Source organism: Pan troglodytes, chromosome 13, assembly GCF_028858775.2.
Source record: "Pan troglodytes isolate AG18354 chromosome 13, NHGRI_mPanTro3-v2.0_pri, whole genome shotgun sequence".
Taxonomy (NCBI): domain Eukaryota; kingdom Metazoa; phylum Chordata; class Mammalia; order Primates; family Hominidae; genus Pan; species Pan troglodytes.
Window position 1 is genome coordinate 112,203,316 of NC_072411.2, and position 17,020 is coordinate 112,220,335.

At 38.6% G+C, this 17,020-nt stretch overlaps 1 protein-coding gene across 19 annotated transcripts in view; it reads left to right on the top strand.

Moving 5' to 3' along the window:
* UNC80 (unc-80 homolog, NALCN channel complex subunit) overlaps nt 1-17,020 on the top strand; it is a 228,567-nt gene that overhangs the window by 191,088 nt on the left and 20,459 nt on the right. For 10 of the 19 annotated variants that reach the window (XM_009444163.5, XM_009444168.5, XM_009444164.5 and 7 more), the window contains 8 exons: nt 5,606-5,806; nt 7,727-8,060; nt 9,000-9,125; nt 10,364-10,487; nt 11,227-11,433; nt 14,277-14,461; nt 15,071-15,236; nt 16,690-16,869. In XM_009444163.5, coding sequence (XP_009442438.2) covers nt 5,606-5,806; nt 7,727-8,060; nt 9,000-9,125; nt 10,364-10,487; nt 11,227-11,433; nt 14,277-14,461; nt 15,071-15,236; nt 16,690-16,869 — 1,523 coding nt within the window. Of the gene's footprint in view, nt 1-5,605; nt 5,807-7,726; nt 8,061-8,999; nt 9,126-10,363; nt 10,488-11,226; nt 11,434-14,276; nt 14,462-15,070; nt 15,237-16,689; nt 16,870-17,020 lie in introns of those variants that run through there. The other 9 variants (XM_003309448.6, XM_054680141.2, XM_003309449.6 and 6 more) reach the window with 4 other exon arrangements.

Genomic DNA, 17,020 nt, shown 5'->3' on the forward strand with positions numbered 1-17,020 from the left:
AAAAAGCATGAAAATGTATTTGATCATAGTTTTACCTGACACAGGAGCCTTCAGGATGAAGACCCAAAAATACAGGGGAAGCTCTCCATTTTTGTTTAAGTTTAACAAAGTATGGATAGCCATGTATAAATATGACTGGACAAAAAGGGTATGATCCCATGCTAATAGACCAAGTGAGGAAACCCAGCATGGCCTGTGTGTTTGGATTCTTCTTGGCCTCTCTGGTTAGCATTCCTTCCTTCTGGGAATGGGGCAAGACCCTTTCTGGAAAGGGGGCGTTGTTATGACCTACAATCAAACAAGATGGGTCAGGTAATTTCTTTATGGCTAGTTTTTACACAGAAAGATGGGGGAAATTTAGTGTAATATTTTTAAGTTTTATGGCTGGCTTCAGGAAAAAAGGTTCTGGTTTCAATGACTTGCTTTGAGGAAAAGGGTCTCCAGTTTCCATGGCTAGCCTTGGAAAAGAATGAGAGGCCACAGAGAGGAGGGCAGGAGAAGATCAGTGAAAAACCTTGGCTTCTGAGGTCTTCATTTTGGCGTATTGCTTTCTGAGCTTCAACAGTCTCCTGGTTGGTGTTTGTTAAAAGGGAAGAGTAGTATGATGAACAGAGTCCTCAACAACATCCCCATAGTAGATAAAGTGCTGGTTGTACATGGCTGGATGCCTGTTAGTATATAAAGTTGGCACAATGTCATAATGCAGTTCAGCAAAAGCAATTGATCTGAAGCCAGGATAATGTCATTCAAGAGCACAGCTATTTCATGGCCTGGATCAATAGGAGGGCAACATTTTTATTGCTCAGGGAATATTTAGACTAAATGCCCTTTATTAATGCAATTTCTCACAACAAGCTTTTGAAAAAGACAGGCCTGCCACAGTCTCTGACCAAATAGAGACATTCTGTGTTGCTGATTAGGGGCAGATCCAGATGCTTTGAACTTATACTAAGCAAAGGATGTAATTAAGGCTCTCCTATAAGTTAAGTGCGCACTTGAATATGTGTAAAAGTTGGAGCTTAATATATAAATTTGCGAATTGAGGGTAGTATTAAATCGTTCTTAAATTATAAGAATAGATAATGTCACCCAAGGATGAAAAGTTGATTTTTAAAAAGAGAAAGAGAAATGGGATGATATAAAAAATGCAAATGTTTGCCAAAATAATTTGAATCAAACCAACAAGTTAAGAAACATTGCTAAGGCAATCTATACTTCTGAATTTGCAGAATGTATGGTTGATTACAAGGCTCTTGAAGAAAATATTCTTGATTAGAGTCTCTGCCCTACAGAAATGTATTGCTTCATTTGTCCAACCCAGTGCTGCCAAAGCAGCTGGATAATAGAATCTGCAAATTCTCTCTCTCTTTCTCTCTCTTTCTCTGTCTGTCTCTCTCTCGTGTGCGGTCTCTATCTCTCTCATTCTCTTTCTCTCTTTCTCTTTTCCTCTCTCCCTCACCCCCTCAATGGGAAAATCTCTTGTGTTCCCACTGGGAAAGAACCATAGGAAAGTTTTTTGATTATACATGTGATAGTACAGCAAAGACTGTGGGAAAGGGAAATTTTGTTTTATGCGCAAAACAAATTTATTTTGTCACATGACCAGGAATTAGAGAAATTCAGGTAGTAATCCATAAAATGGCTCTTAAATTCAGCTCTACGTAGTCTTTGGAAGCTCAAAATAGACAGATTGATTATCTCACAAGCAGTTCTCAATGTTATCTTTAAAATAATAAGAGAAAAGAAATAAGTGCATATAGATATACTCTTATTTGCCACACAAATAACCTGAGAAGTAAAGAATTATTTTCTGTATATCAAATTCATGAGAAAGAGATAAACGAAAGAATGTATAAGCTGTTTAAAATGATTTCTTTAAAACACCCACATTCACACAGAATTCCAGGACAATGTGAATATGTTCAGTTTGGAGAGAAGACAATGGGAATTAAGAGACAATAACTATTTCTTGATAATGAAGGGTCATGATGGAGAAGATGGATTGGATTTATGCTTTCAGAATTAAGCCTAGTAGGAAGAAATGAAAGGGAATTTGGAGGCCTAACATGAAAGGAACCTCTCACAGTGTGGACCTCCAAAGATGAAATAAGTTGCCTTGTACAGTAGTGAATTTTCTATCCATGGAGCCAGTCACATAAAGCAATTGTAGAACAATCTAAATAATTAGAGAGGTAGTGGCCTTGGCTGTGATTCCTAAATGAGGATGCCTATCAAAATCAGCTGAGGAGCTCTTACCCTCTAAATCCTTTCAAACAGTTATTCACTCTTCAGTTCTCTTGGAGTAATCACAATTTCTCTTTATTACAATGCTATAGTTAATATGTGAGACAAAGAATTACATGATATTACCACTGCACTACTCCTAATGCATCAGTGGATCTGTGCAGTGACTAAGAACAACTAATATCATAAAAAGAGTGACAACTAGGAATCCTGTACCTCCTGGCGGAAGTACACACCACATACACCACCTGCTAAGTACTCTTGCCAAAAATTCAAAACTGAGTCTGCAGATGTAGGCCCTGGATTTAACTTCCAATTGAATTAAATACAAAGGCAGTAGGATAGATTAAATTACACCGTGGAGATTCAATCAGCAAAATTCAGAGTGTTGCTACAGAGAATTTCTTTAATAAATAACAAGATAAGGCGGGGCGCGGTTGTTCACGCCTGTAATCCCAGCACTTTGGGAGGCCGAGTTGGGCAGATCACAAGGTCAAGAGATCAAGACCATCCTGGCCAACATAGTGAAACCCTCGTCTCTACTAAAAATACAAAAATTAGCTGGGCGTGGTGGCATGCGCCTGTAGTCCCAGCTACTCAGGAGGCTGAGGCAGGAGAATCGCTTGTACCGGGAGGCAGAGGTTGCAGTGAGCCGAGATCGCACCACTGCACTCCAGCCTGGTGACAGAGTGAGACTCTGTCTCAAAAAAAAAAAAAAAAAAAAAAAAAAGACAAGTACAGAAGGGGGGAAATCTACATATTAAAAGAGACTTAAGGACATATCAACAAATTGAAATTTATGGGCCTTATTTTTTCCTAATTTGTTAAAAAAAAAAGTAATTATGAGATAATGTGTGAATGTTGAAAACTGACTGAATATTTGGGTTTTTTAAAAAAGAATTATTTTTAATTTGTTAAATGTCATACTGTGTTGTGTTTAATTTTTCTGAGTCCATAAATTTGGAGACACATACTGAAATATGTCTGGGTAAATGATGTGATGCTTGGAATTTACTTTAAAATAGTCTAGGGTGGGGAAAAGGGGGAGTGTTTGGGGGTATAAGTAAAACAAGAGTCACTGTAGGCCAAGTACAGTGGCTCACACCTGTAATCCCAGCACTTTTGGGAGGCTGAGGCAGGCAGATTGCTTGAGTCCAGGAGCTCAAAACCAGCCTGGGCAACATAGCAAAACCCCATCTCTACAAAAGCTACAAAAATTAGCCGGGCATGGGGCTGTGCACCTGTAGTCCCAGCTACTTGGAAGGCTGAGGTTGAGAGATGGGTATTTGGGGCTTACTATATACTGATCTCTCTACCTTTTTATATGTTTGAGATTTTCCAAAATAAAAGTTAAAAATATACAGATTTCTGGGCCCAGACCAGACCTTAGAAGCTTTTTGGTTTTTTTTTTAGACAGAGTCTTGCTCTGTCACCCAGGCTAGGGTGCAGTGGCACAATCTCCTCAGCCTCCCGAGTAGTTGGGATTACGGGTGCCCACCACCACGCCCAGCTAATTTTTTTGTATTTTTGGTAGAGACAGGGTTTCACCATCTTGGCCAGGCTGGTCTTGAACTCCTGACCTCGTGATCCACCCGCCTCGGCCTCCCAAAGTGCTGGGATTACAGGCGTGAGCCACCACACCCGGCCAGAAGGTCTTATTTATGAGATTTTTGGAGGTCCTGGGAAACTGTATTTTTTTGTTTTCCTTTTAAGCTGTATTAGAAAAATAATAATAATAAGAGGTGCCAGTGTGAACCTGACTGCCTACAGGATATTATGACTATTATGGGCTCTTTCAACCCTAAGATTCCATGACTCAGAGAAGATTATCTTCAGAGCTTTTCCAGTACAAACTTGTCTCAAAAAAAAAAAAAAAAAATCTTATTTTTCCATTTATCTCAAATCTCCTCCTCTCTTTAGTTACAATCCTGAAAACTTTCCATGTATGGCTGCTCCTGCTGATGCCATCCACACATGCATTCCTAGGTAACATTAGGCCTCTCTGCTCCCCTCGTCCATCAGGAATCCTCTGTCCTACATTCCAGTTCCATAGGATCCTTTTCCTGCCTAACTCAACATGTACTGATTCAAGCCAAAGATTCAAATAATGGGTGGTAGTAACTTAATGTATTACCCTTCCTAAAGAAATTTGTTTTCAAATGAATTTTCACTATCTTGACAAAGAATATGAACATTTCAGCCACTGTGTCTTAGGTGTATTTTTTAGAATATAAGCTTTTTTTTGAGGAAAAAAATCAAGCTCGAATCATACAGAATAGTTGTAAGATATTTTATGAATGAGTATACATTACCTCTTAATATTATCTTGTACACATTCTGCATCTACTCGGTATATTTTATCAGGAGCCACTGTAAAATGTTTAAATACTTTCTCCTTCATACAAAATTAAGTTGGCTTTAAGGCTATGTACATCATCGTATTTGTATTATTTGGAAATTGGTAATCCATATCTAGTTCTGAAGATTATTTCATTAACTATTACATTTACTAGAAACCTCATTTTCCCAATTAATCTATTTGGCCAATTCTCCTTCAGAAAATCTGACACTTAGGACATCAACACTTGGGTCTGGTGACTGCAAGCCTGGGCCAACCTTGAGAGAAGCACAACTTTCCCTCTGGCAGTTCCTGTATGGAACCGAGTTGGGAAATCTAAGAAGTAGAGGCAACCAAAACCAATGTCATTCAGACAGTACAACTGGGTCTATTATATGAAGAATCTCAACAGAGAGAAAGGATCCATGTATAAGATAAAAAGAGAGGAGGAGGCTTTAAAGGAGAGGGATGGAAATGGAGCCTGAAGAACTCCTTGGGTTGCAACAAAAACCAAGAGCACTTTTTATAGGGTGGCTTTGACCTTGACTATGGGTACTGAGGGAGTTCTGAAGCCATGAAATTTACAAGGACGTTTGATATTAGTAATTTTATTGTTCATTAAAGTTAGGTTCTCTTTTATATGCATATATGTCATATTTATAATATACATGTATTTGTGTGTTTATATGCCTGTATATATACACATGCACATTCTCAGAAATGACATTCTCTAAATATATTTGGCCTATCCTTAATCTCTCTGGATTTTAGTTTCCTCATCAGATGCTCTTTACATGTTGTCTCTGAAGCATTCTATGATTCTCTCTTAATATGCATATGTAGGTATCACTGTTCTGATGTGTGGGAGAGCAGAGGGATAGAGGATGTTGGGAAGAATGTTCTTAGTTCAGGGAGTTGGTGGTCTGGAAGGGGTGATTAACATGTTGCTGTGTAGAAAAATTCCTGTCATGTAATTCTAAGCTTATACTTTAAAATATATATACATATATATATATATTTTAGGTTGGCAGAAATTGCACACTCCCTTCTGAAGCTGGCACCATATGACACTCAGACAATGGAGAGTCGTGGGCTTCGGCGCTACATCATGGAGATGCTACCCATTACTGACTGGACAGCTGAGGCAGTGAGGCCGGCCCTCATCCTCATTTTAAAAAGATTGGATAGAATGTTCAACAAAATTCATAAGATGCCTACTTTGAGGTGAGAATGCCTCTGAGTTAGCTGTTGCTATCACAAATGTCAAAGTTAAGATTTGTCATTTTTTAAGATGGTGGATCATTCTGGAGTTGAATGAATGACTTGAAAGTTTTCTTTGGTATATGTGCATAGTTAAGAGGGTCTATGAATGCCTAAGTAGCAAAGCCTACATTTTGAGAAAAATAACATTTTCTTTAAAAGTATATGTGCTCATCTTGAAAAAAATCTATCCATTTCTTAGCTATCATGCTCCTCATCTGACACATATAAAAATTTCAATTAGTACCCTTTAATCCCTTTTAAAATAAGGGAGGGTTGGCCTTATAAATGAAACAACTAATGAGAAAAGAAAAGGAATTTTATGTTCAAAATACTATATTTAACATAGCTAGTTAACATATTTAGGTACCAGTTTAGAGAAATTCCAAGCTTTACAGTAATCGCCAAGCAGAAGCTTAAAAATTCGCAGGATTGAAAACAAACACCTAGTTTTCACTTTTTTACCTAATTCAGTGTGGTACTAAATGAACACTATTAATGCTTGATCTTTGTTCAGTGACCTGGGAAATATTAATTGGTAGCCTACATATTAGCAGATGTTTTTGAACCACTCTACTTAGAGATGTGAGCCGAGTTTGGAAACTGTAGTGATAGTGAGCAGATAGTTCAACAGATTAATACTGGTAAACCCACTTACTCGGAAATTTCAAGTTTAGGTTAGTGAGAAAATTTTCTGTCCTTTTAAACTAAACCCAAAAATCAGTGTGACTCCTTCCCAAGAATTTATAGCACTTAATGTTCAATTCATCAGAATTTTTCAGGTATTAGTCCATAATCTCCTTCACACTAATCCAGCCTTCAGGAGTCATTAAAAAAACAAATTGAAAAGTTTTATTCTAATAATTGATTATTTGTTTTTATATTCTTTTATACCGTGGTGATGACTACCTATACATTATTTCAAGGTTATTTATTTCAATGTCATGGAAATGCTTATTTTAAAACACTATTTCTTTAGTGATCCCAATAGAACAATTGTGTCTATCAGCAAATGGCTTATCAAAGATTTATAACTGTCTCACAAGGGTGCATCAAAATAAATTCCTTTCTTAAATACTTCATATCTAAAGACGTTAAACATCTCCAAAAATGACCCATTTATGCTTCCCGAAAGTAGATTTCTGGATTAATACATAGGCTTGGTCAGTTATAGGCAATTTTCTCGGGAGATAGGCTATGAATATGGAGTTGGCTTGGATTTAAATTCATTAGGTGATCTCAGTTCAACACAAGAAATGTTGACTGAACCTGACCTGCATATTACCTTCAGTGTCGGAGATGTCACATAGCCTCATTTATGAATACATTTCCATTTGTCATTGCAGATTCCATTTCGCTAGAAAATATAAGCTTAGAAAGTATTGCCAGGAAAATATAAGGAAATACTGTTAATATCAGTAAAGCCCAAGCTGTTTATTTTGGGGCCACAGGGATGAATCAGTACTAGAAGAATTATGAAATGGATTGAGTTTTATTACAGAAAATCCCATATTCATTTAATTGGGTTATGTATACAGTAACACCATTTATACTACCATAGAAAGAAGCCAAAAAATACATATCATGTCTTGGGAGGCCAAGAAAGAACATTGTTTAAATAAACTATTTTCTTCTAATGTGATCTTCTTGGCAGGAGTTAAGCTATATAAATCAAATTAGTGGTAGTCTGGTGTAAAAACTGATGGGCGTGTGTAATCTGATAAACAGGTTTCAGAAATGTAGCTGGGGTCAGATTAGTTCTATTGGGAGTAATTACCCCTGTGATCAGTTTTCTACGATGGTAGTCTTAGGACCCTCTGTCAAAGCTAAAACCAGGGAAATTAAAATGCAACCCATTCATCATCTCTGTTTTTTCTTCAATAGATTTAGTCGAGTGGGGCAGGCCTGCCTCTGCTACGTTTTCAGTATCTTCTTCCCCTCCCAGTGTGCTCTGTGCTTTTGGAACAATATGGGTAAACTTCATCCCAGAGACACATCCTGTCTTAGATGGCGTCAGAATCACTGTCTCATTCACTTGTTTCAGACTCTCCAGAAGGGAGCCAAGACGCTAATGGCGCCTATATTGTATTCCAGGCGACAGGTTGAGTGGGAGCCTGCCAGCAATTTGATTGAAGGGGTTTGTTTGACACTTCAGAGGCAGCCAATCATATCCTTCCTGCCTCACCTTAGGTCACTGATCAATGTCTGTGTCAATCTGGTGAGTAGCCAAGTGGCAATCTTATGAAACTTTGCACAATGTAACTCTGCTATTGACTTCTCTGAATTGAAGATTTACAGGTCAACCACTTTGTGCCCCTATCTGCCCATGAAAACAGACGGCTCAGGTGACACTGAAAATAGTGAGGTACATTTCAAGGTGGTGTGTGGGGAGATCCAGGAACCCATCCCTACACAGAAGGGATTTTGGTGTGCTGCTTCCCATGCACTACTTTGACAATTCACCTCTTCAAGTTGCGCTGAGAGTTGAGGGCTGCCAGTTGGAGAGTGGGGTGGCGGAGCCTGCACAATTGGCTAGAAGTTGAGGTAGTCTGGGGTGGGGAACTTAAAATGCAAAGAGGATATTTTTCTCTTACGGTGCAAAATGACACTATGAGTTGGCCAGTCTAGGATTTATGTGAAGAAAAAAAATTTAATTTTTTATGTAATATCTAGAGTCTGGTCCTGACAAGGTTTTGTAAAATGTGTGGAAACCATCTTAGAGCATCTCATTAAATAGGACCTGCTGCTTCACTAGTTGAGCAATAAATCTGTAGTTGGAATGCCTAGTGCAAATAGAGCTGTTGCCATCATCATTGTTGTCAGTATTTGCTCCATCAAGGAATGTTGACCGCATTCCTTTGAATTCACAACTAAGTGTCCAATCTCCTGATTAGAATAGCTTTTTGGTTCATCTCTCATTATTTACATAGTTAACTATAAACAACATTCTACAAAACCTTGGCTGAATTCAGTGTAATGTTCGATCTGACTCCAGACATTACATGCCTTCAGAAGGCAACAAGAAAGAAAAGATTGAAAGTAACATGTCCAACCTTCAATTTATCATTTTTATTATCATCATCATTGAGACTCCTTTACTACGGTTGCATGAAATTGCAATAGTCAAGGCTGGTCATGTGCTCTGTTTGTATTTCAGGTGATGGGAGTGGTAGGACCTTCCAGTGTTGCTGATGGATTACCCCTTCTTCATCTCAGCCCTTATCTCTCACCACCTCTGCCCTTCAGCACAGCTGTTGTCCGGCTTGTAGCATTGCAGATACAGGTGTGACTGCCTTACCTGTTTGTCACGCTCATTAAGTTGCTGGTTGAGGCACCAGATCATGGTGTTCTCGTTTTTTTCTGCAAAGGCTGGGCAAAATCTGTGAAACAAAAGTGTAAACATCTCCAAACTTTTATAGATTTGGAGCTTCAGCCCTGAGCTTGGCCCTAAGTTGTGCTTCTGTAATTCTTCTTGAGATCTCAAATATAGCAGAGTCATTTAGTCCTGCCACAACTTCAGGAACCACTTCAGTCATTGAAAATGTGTGCAAAATAATGGTTCACAGATAATCAGCTCACAATTGTTAATTAAAAGGCAGTAATATTTACAATCTGGTTTTAAATTATTTTCAGAAAGAATTGCAATATAAAATTCTTTCAAATGTTATCACTAGACTTTGAATATCTTAATTTTCTTTAATGATTGTGGGTTGAATATTATGAGTGCTTTTTTAAAGAAAATTCTCCCCCTTAATTTATTTCTTAAAATTAAAATAATCATTCCCAAGGCAAAAAAAAAAAAATTGCAGAATCCCGTCTCCTGAGTATTTCTGTGTGTCACCCAGTTTTAGAGAATGGTAAATCACTGGAAAGCTCCATAATCAATGGAAAGTACACAACTGATGTAAATGGATAACTGACCCATCCGTTGTTTGACAACTAAGCTTGATGGCTCATCATCCAGAGAATGGGTAGATGGTAGAAAAGAGATCAAGTAAAAGCTGTGGCTACTGTGCAGAAGAGAAACAGTGACATCCCTAAAGTGATACACTTTAATAACTTACGTACAAAGATCACATATTTCTTTGTATATTGCATATTGTTTCCTGGCTTGAAGAAGGCCTTTCATGGCAGGGGCCAGAGGAATAACTACCAAAAGGAGCAAGTGAGAAGTTCTGATTTTCTTCCTTCTCCTTTGTTGTTAAAATATTTATTGGTAGAAAAATAGAGAAAATTAATGGGGACATGAAGTTGTTTTTGTACCTGACCATAAGTATTCTAATTTTTCATTTAATATTCAAGATGTTACTATCTTTTTAGGTGTATAGCTCTCAATTATATCAAGACAATGGTAAAGTATCAGTTTTGAGTGAAGCTTGTATGCTGTACAGACAACAATTGAACTCATAGTTTACAGGAGCAGCCAGCAGGGAGTCACCGTCTCCATCATACTGTGTAAAAACAAACATACTAAATGGGTGTGGTGGTCAATTAATCTTTTCTTCTATTATTGCTGCACAGGCTTTAAAAGAAGATTTTCCTTTAAGCCATGTGATCTCCCCATTCACCAATCAAGAGCGAAGGGAGGGGATGCTTTTAAATCTGCTCATCCCATTTGTGCTCACAGTAGGATCTGGAAGCAAAGGTCTGATTAATTTAACTAAAGGAAATTTATCGTTGTTGTTGTGTTCTCTTAAATGTCAGGCTGTTATTTCTTTTTCCTGTTCCCATGAAGGCTATCACTGAAGTCAGTCTGAATGATTTAAATAGGGTCATCTTAGGAAATAAGAGTTTTTCTTTCTTTTCAGTTTAGCTACCTGGGACCAGAGTTTCTCTGCTCTACTTCTTAGGAGATACATCCTATTTAAAGTCATTTCAGTGCAGCAAAAATCAGGGGAACAGTCATTCAATTCAGTTGAGAAAATGGTATTCGTTGAAGTACAATATAAGAATTGACAGGTGAACAAACTTGTACAACCTACGTGGACACTGGGTTTAGCAGAAATCCTGCCACTGTCATTAAATTCCAATGTATTTTCATTACTCTTTCTTCTTAGGGGTAGAGGGATTCTTTTAGGAAAAGTTTGTCTCAAATGTAAGTACAGTGCATCATGAGTATTTGCAAAAAGAAAGGAGATTGAAATGGTAAGCGAGACATTTGGCTAAGACCACAAGTTGTTGGGTACCCACTATGGAGAAAATACTCAGGTGCCAGGAACACTGTTTCTGTCCATTGGTGAAGCTGTACTTGATGGGAAACACCTGAATTTCTAGGGTGTTGTAGTTTGGACTTGGAAAGAGCTGAGTTTTTCTGTATCTACTGTGGACAGTCTACCTTGTGATGTTTTTCTTTCCACTTCCCTCTTCCAAATTCTGCCCCTCAGATAGCCCATGGCTGGAGCAGCCTGAGGTGCAGCTGCTGCTGCAGACAGTCATCAATGTACTCCTCCCACCGCGGATCATCAGCACATCCAGGAGCAAGAACTTCATGTTAGAGAGCTCCCCAGCCCACTGCTCCACCCCTGGGGATGCGGGGAAAGACTTGCGCAGGGAAGGGCTGGCTGAGTCCACCAGCCAAGCAGCATACTTGGGTTGGTACTTTCTCTCTCTCTCTCTGTTTGTGCATGTGTATGTATATGTATGTGAAAATATATGTGTAGATAGATAGATAAATAAATAGATGTACTTAGTTAAGTTCCAACTTAACTCAGAAAGAATTTAGAGAGACCTCAAACCAGAATGTATTTAAAGAGACCTCAATCCAGAATGTGTTTAAAGAAGCCACTTGAACAAGAAACATTACCCTTGCAGAAAAAGTCTGGTTTCCTTCAGTAAACATATGCCAAAAAACAACGTGGTTTCACATCTGCCATGCCTAAATTACTTGGCTGTTTTATATATGAGTGTCTGGGCTTGTAAGGAAGGCATCTGCAGTAAAGATTCTTCCATGCTGATTAAGTACAAGATCACTAGTGAGGTTCAGTAGCTGTTATAAGATCTAAACTCAGTCTAGTATACAAAGACACAGCATTGCACAACATGTGGGGCTCATTGATCTGTCACCTATATAAATGGAGTTCTGTATTTGGGCAGTCTACATCCTATGCTGCAAGATTTGGTGACCTTGCAATATGTTATGCCCCTACTAGCTCTTTTTCCTCCCTTAACATGTCTTTAATCTCCACTTTGATCGTTACTCTAGTGAGGCCAGTCCAGTCCTGCTCCCATAGGCTTCCCAATCCCTTTCCCTCTTTGACTCCTACTTTCCCATTATCCTATGCTGCCTTTAACCTGGTCGTGACCCGGGGAGCAATGGAAAGCCACTCTTTGGCCCTGAATGAACTGGGCCAGCAGGAAAAGACCACTCTTGCCATAGCGCTGAGAATAAGTGGCACTGGCAGTGGGGAATTTCAAAATGAGAAAGTCTTGCCTGATATTTTTCAATTCACCAAAGCAGATATTGGTGAGAAGTATAAGATGAACACAAACACACTGATGAAAATGAGTCCTTGGAGTTTGGAGTATGGAGGGGTGTTTGAACTGCCTTATAATGGGATGTGTTTGAAAATGAGGGGATTGACAATGAAAATGAAAAAGGAGAAAAAGACACAAGGAATGCATGTACCTAGGACTAACCCATATGGATGCTCAGTTGGCCAAGGTATACAAAAGTAGAATTCAAATCTAAGCTCTATCATAGAGCCCTACATGAAGTTTAGGATTGCACAGAGGATGATGGAGAAAAGGGGCTTACCATGTACAGGAAGGATATGAGAAGACACTTGATGAGTTTCTGTCCTCTCCACTGTCTGCCTTTTCAGTAAAGAGCTGTTTTTACTTTGTTACATGGCCAGGCTACTGAACCTGTATTTTAAGTTTGTTTTTACATTTATTTTGAGCACTTAACTGTGCACCAAGCAGTTTTCTGTGCTTTACACTATTACCACATTGAATCCTCTCATCTTCTCAATAACTCTAAGAAGTTAGTGTTATTCTCATTTTAGGAGTGAAGAGGCTGGGGCCCAGAAAGGTTGAGTAACTTGCCTGAAGGCATATATCTTAATAAGTGACAGAGCTAGAATGAGTCTCTGTTCTTGAGTCACTTTTATACACTGCTATGTCTTAGGCTGATGGAGGTTTAGGTGGAAAGTAGAATGGCAGAAAGCCAAAGTCAGCCAACAGGCCTAGTAACAGTGAAAACGTCATCAGAATTATGGTAGAGAAAGAGGAGTGTTGTTTTTTATTTGTTTGTTTGTTTGTTTAGTTGAGGGAAAGGAATTGAGATAAGCAATTGCTGTGAAAAGTGAGATTTTGAGGAGGAATATGGGTAAGAAAGAATCTTGCAATCTCTCTCTCTGTGTTACATGGCATGGTTCTCTACTGGAAACATCCTAAAGATGGTAAAGGCATATGTGACTCTTGAGGATTTTAGAGAATTGGATTTCTGTGTGCATTTAGTCACTCAATGCACTTAAGAAAGATTTTTGTGTTTTCCTAATCAGAATCAAAATGTGTTTAGTATACACATTTTTTAGATGCTGAGATTCATGGGCCTTAAGAATGATCAAGAAGACCCAGGTCACTCGACTGCCCCATGGCAGACTCCATGGTAGAAGCTGTAGTGGCAGAGGGAGCTCCCGTCATAATCTTTGATGTCTTCACAATACTCTGGTTTGTCCTGACACACGGTTTGGGAAATCTGCTTCCTGAAAAATAAAAATAAATGTAGATTGTGAAGGGCTGCTGGAATCTGAGAGGAAAGAGATATGGACAAATAAATCCAGTAGGGTTTAGTAACAGACGTAGTGTGTGATGAAGGAAGGTGTTTTTTATTTTTGGAAAGATACCCTGCACGCATTTACTGGTTACCTCTGGGGAGCAGTTTAGTGTGGGGTCAGGAAGGGAACTGGGAAGGAAAAGGACTTAATATTTTTTAACTTTGTGCACTTCTTCATGGTTTTATTTTACTTTTAGTAACACAAATATTTATTTTTATGGTTAAAAGAAAAAAGGAAAAGATTTTTAAGATCCATGTTTTAGCTAAGAATGTGAGTGATATGTCCGTATTACCATAAAGTCATTATGATAAAACTTTTGGAAGGTAAAACGTTAGCCACACATCATGTTTATGAAACATTTTCCTTTCAATTCAGTGGACCACATTGCTCTATATTTTCCAAGATAGTAGTTCTTAAGATGCACTTAAGAAAGATACTTGAGTAATCTTCATCAGAATCAAAACACTTAGCATACACGTTTTTGTCTCAATGTACAGAATACTCTTGCTCGGGAATACATACGAAGTTTTTAGAAACATGGAGAGAGCTTAGAAATTTAGAAAATTTCTAAAGGTGCATAAAGGGCTCTGGATGTAGGTTGGGTTCCTCGGAAGCACACGTCCGCAGGCTCATTTTTCTCTTTTCCCGGTGTGAAGCGCTGAAGGTGATTCTCGTCTGCTTTGAGAGGCAGCTCGGAAGCCAGTGGTACTGGCTGAGCCTCCAGGTGAAGGAGATGGCTCTGCGGAAGGTGGGAGGCCTGGCCCTTTGGGATTTCCTCGACTTCATCGTGCGGACCCGAATACCCATCTTTGTGCTTTTGCGCCCTTTCATCCAGTGCAAGGTGTGGTGTGTGCTTCTCCTCCTGAAAGTGGCAAGCTCAAATGAATGTGTGGCTCTCTACTGAGGCAGGAATATGGCAGGAGTGCTCATGGTACCTACTGTTGCCAGTTAGTAGAGCCTGTTAATACCATGCTTGATGAGAAAACCGCCCAAAAATATATTCCAGAGGATAAAAATTTCACACTAGAAATGCCTTCACAGTAAGAGCTTTGTTGGAGTCTGTAAAACTTTGCCCGCTCCCTGCTAATCATCCCCCACTCTACCCACCCAAAAGATTGGTCCAGTGGAATAGTTTGGAGAATCTTCTATCTTCAGTGGCATGACTGAGATCTGATTTTAAATAAACATAAGAAAAACATAGGATACTTAATGTATGTTTTTCCTCCAAGACCCTCGGTACCCATCTACACTTGTTCTTTTCATGCCTCAATTTCTTCGGGCAGTGATTTAAAACGATGTAATTATTAAGCACTTCCTGTGTAAAGTGCCGTTCTAGGAACATCACATGCATTACCTTATTTATTCCTCACAACAATGAAATAGGTACAGCAATTAGCCCATTTTATGGATGGAAAATTGAGGCCCTGAGAATGTTATGCCTTCCTTTCAGCTGCTGGCCCAACCAGCAGAGAATCATGAAGAGCTTTCCGCCCGGCAACATATTGCGGACCAGCTGGAGCGGCGCTTCATACCACGCCCTTTGTGTAAGAGCTCACTCATTGCTGAGTTCAACAGTGAACTAAAAATTCTAAAAGAGGCAGTTCATAGTGGATCAGGTGAGTGTGCATGAGAGTGTTGTGAATTTGTTTGACTAATGGAACTCACAGCCTACAAAGAATCCCTCTGTCCAGGTTACCACACTTTTTGGAACTATGAATATGTTAGCCATTTTGGCACACTGCTAGATTTGACCATTTCTAATAAGTTAGCCATTTGACCACCACTAGATTTGACTTCCTCTTTTGTCAGTAACAAAATAGAAATCAAAAGGATATCATAAGAATTTAGTTTTCCTTTTCTATATATTTTTTAATCTTCATTTTAGTAGTTAATCTCTCTTGAGTATTTAATTGGAAGAAAAATGGTTTAAATCATTACCTTTATTTCCTTTTTGAAAAAGAGAAGGGGGACATTCATTTATTGAGCTTCTATTTTATGGTAGATTATTTCCTTTAATCTATACAAATATCTTCAAGGTATATAATTGAAAGTTCCTGTAAAAAATGAGGAAACAGACACAGTAGAAAATAGATAAATAATTTACAAGTAAATAACTTGCTACTGTCACATAGAAAGTGATTATTGTAAGGGGATTTTTCAACCAGATCTCTGTGATTGATTTATAAAGCCTTTAACTTTAACTTTTCACACATTGGAAGGGGAAGGATTCCCTTAGAGCTGGCAAACTAGGAGGTACTTTCTTTACATTATTCTAAAGGTATTTTTTGAGAGTACATTGCTTTCTTTCTTATAACTATATTAGCAGCAAATTACTGAGGAAGGAAAATAAATCATTATTTGCCATTAGAGGGCAGTCATTACCCACAAGTAAAATGTAATATGTGATAGGTTTTCTTTTTTGTGGGAGGAAAGGGTTATTTGCTTTCTTTTGAAAGCTTTTATTGTTCTTTGCAGACAATGTGGTAAAAACAAAAAATTGACAGGTATAATCCTGGTGAAGTTTACACATTATCATTCAAATATTCTACTTTGTAATAAAATAACCTGACATAGAACTGAGGGATATTTTATAGGTTGTAATTTCCAGAAAATGAGAATAAGAACAGTTTTGATTATGCATCGCGGGGTTCACATCAGACAACTTATTTATTACTTTGATATGCTTGTGTCAGATAAGATATATTTCTTAGTAAAAATTGCCAAGTTGGAAGCTACAATTCAGGTCAAATTTAATTTGCATCCTACCAACCTTGGAAAATAAAATAGAAAACCAATAAGAAAGGCAACAATGTCAAAGCATTTAATATTGTTACAGATGTTATGTTCTGGCAAGGGAACTATTTAATTATATCAGTGGCCAATATTGATTCTTTAAAATAAAAAATCCCCACTTTCATTTGCAACAATTTCATTTGTTATAAAGATCATTTGTCTGGGACACATTATTTAACTAACCTTTCCTAAAAAATACAAGTGGTCAGGGAGGACTTTGAAGTGGACATTTAAGATTCTCACCATGCATTTCCTTTGGTCTCTCGAATCCTCTAGCCTACCAAGGCAAGACATCCATCAGTACCGTGGGCACCTCCACCTCTGCTTACCGCCTGAGCTTGGCCACCATGTCCCGCTCTAACACGGGCACGGGCACTGTCTGGGAGCAGGACAGTGAGCCATCCCAGCAGGCTTCGCAGGACACCCTGAGTCGGACTGATGAGGAAGATGAGGAAAGTAGGTCATTCCAGAGAATCTGGGCGGTAGACATGGCTTGGCCATACAAGCAGGGGCTTGGGAAGGATTACTGCCCTTCTGACCTTTTCCGCTTCTGATCCCCTAGTCATTTTTACAAAAGGAGTTCTAGGGGAAATGTGACTGATTCCAT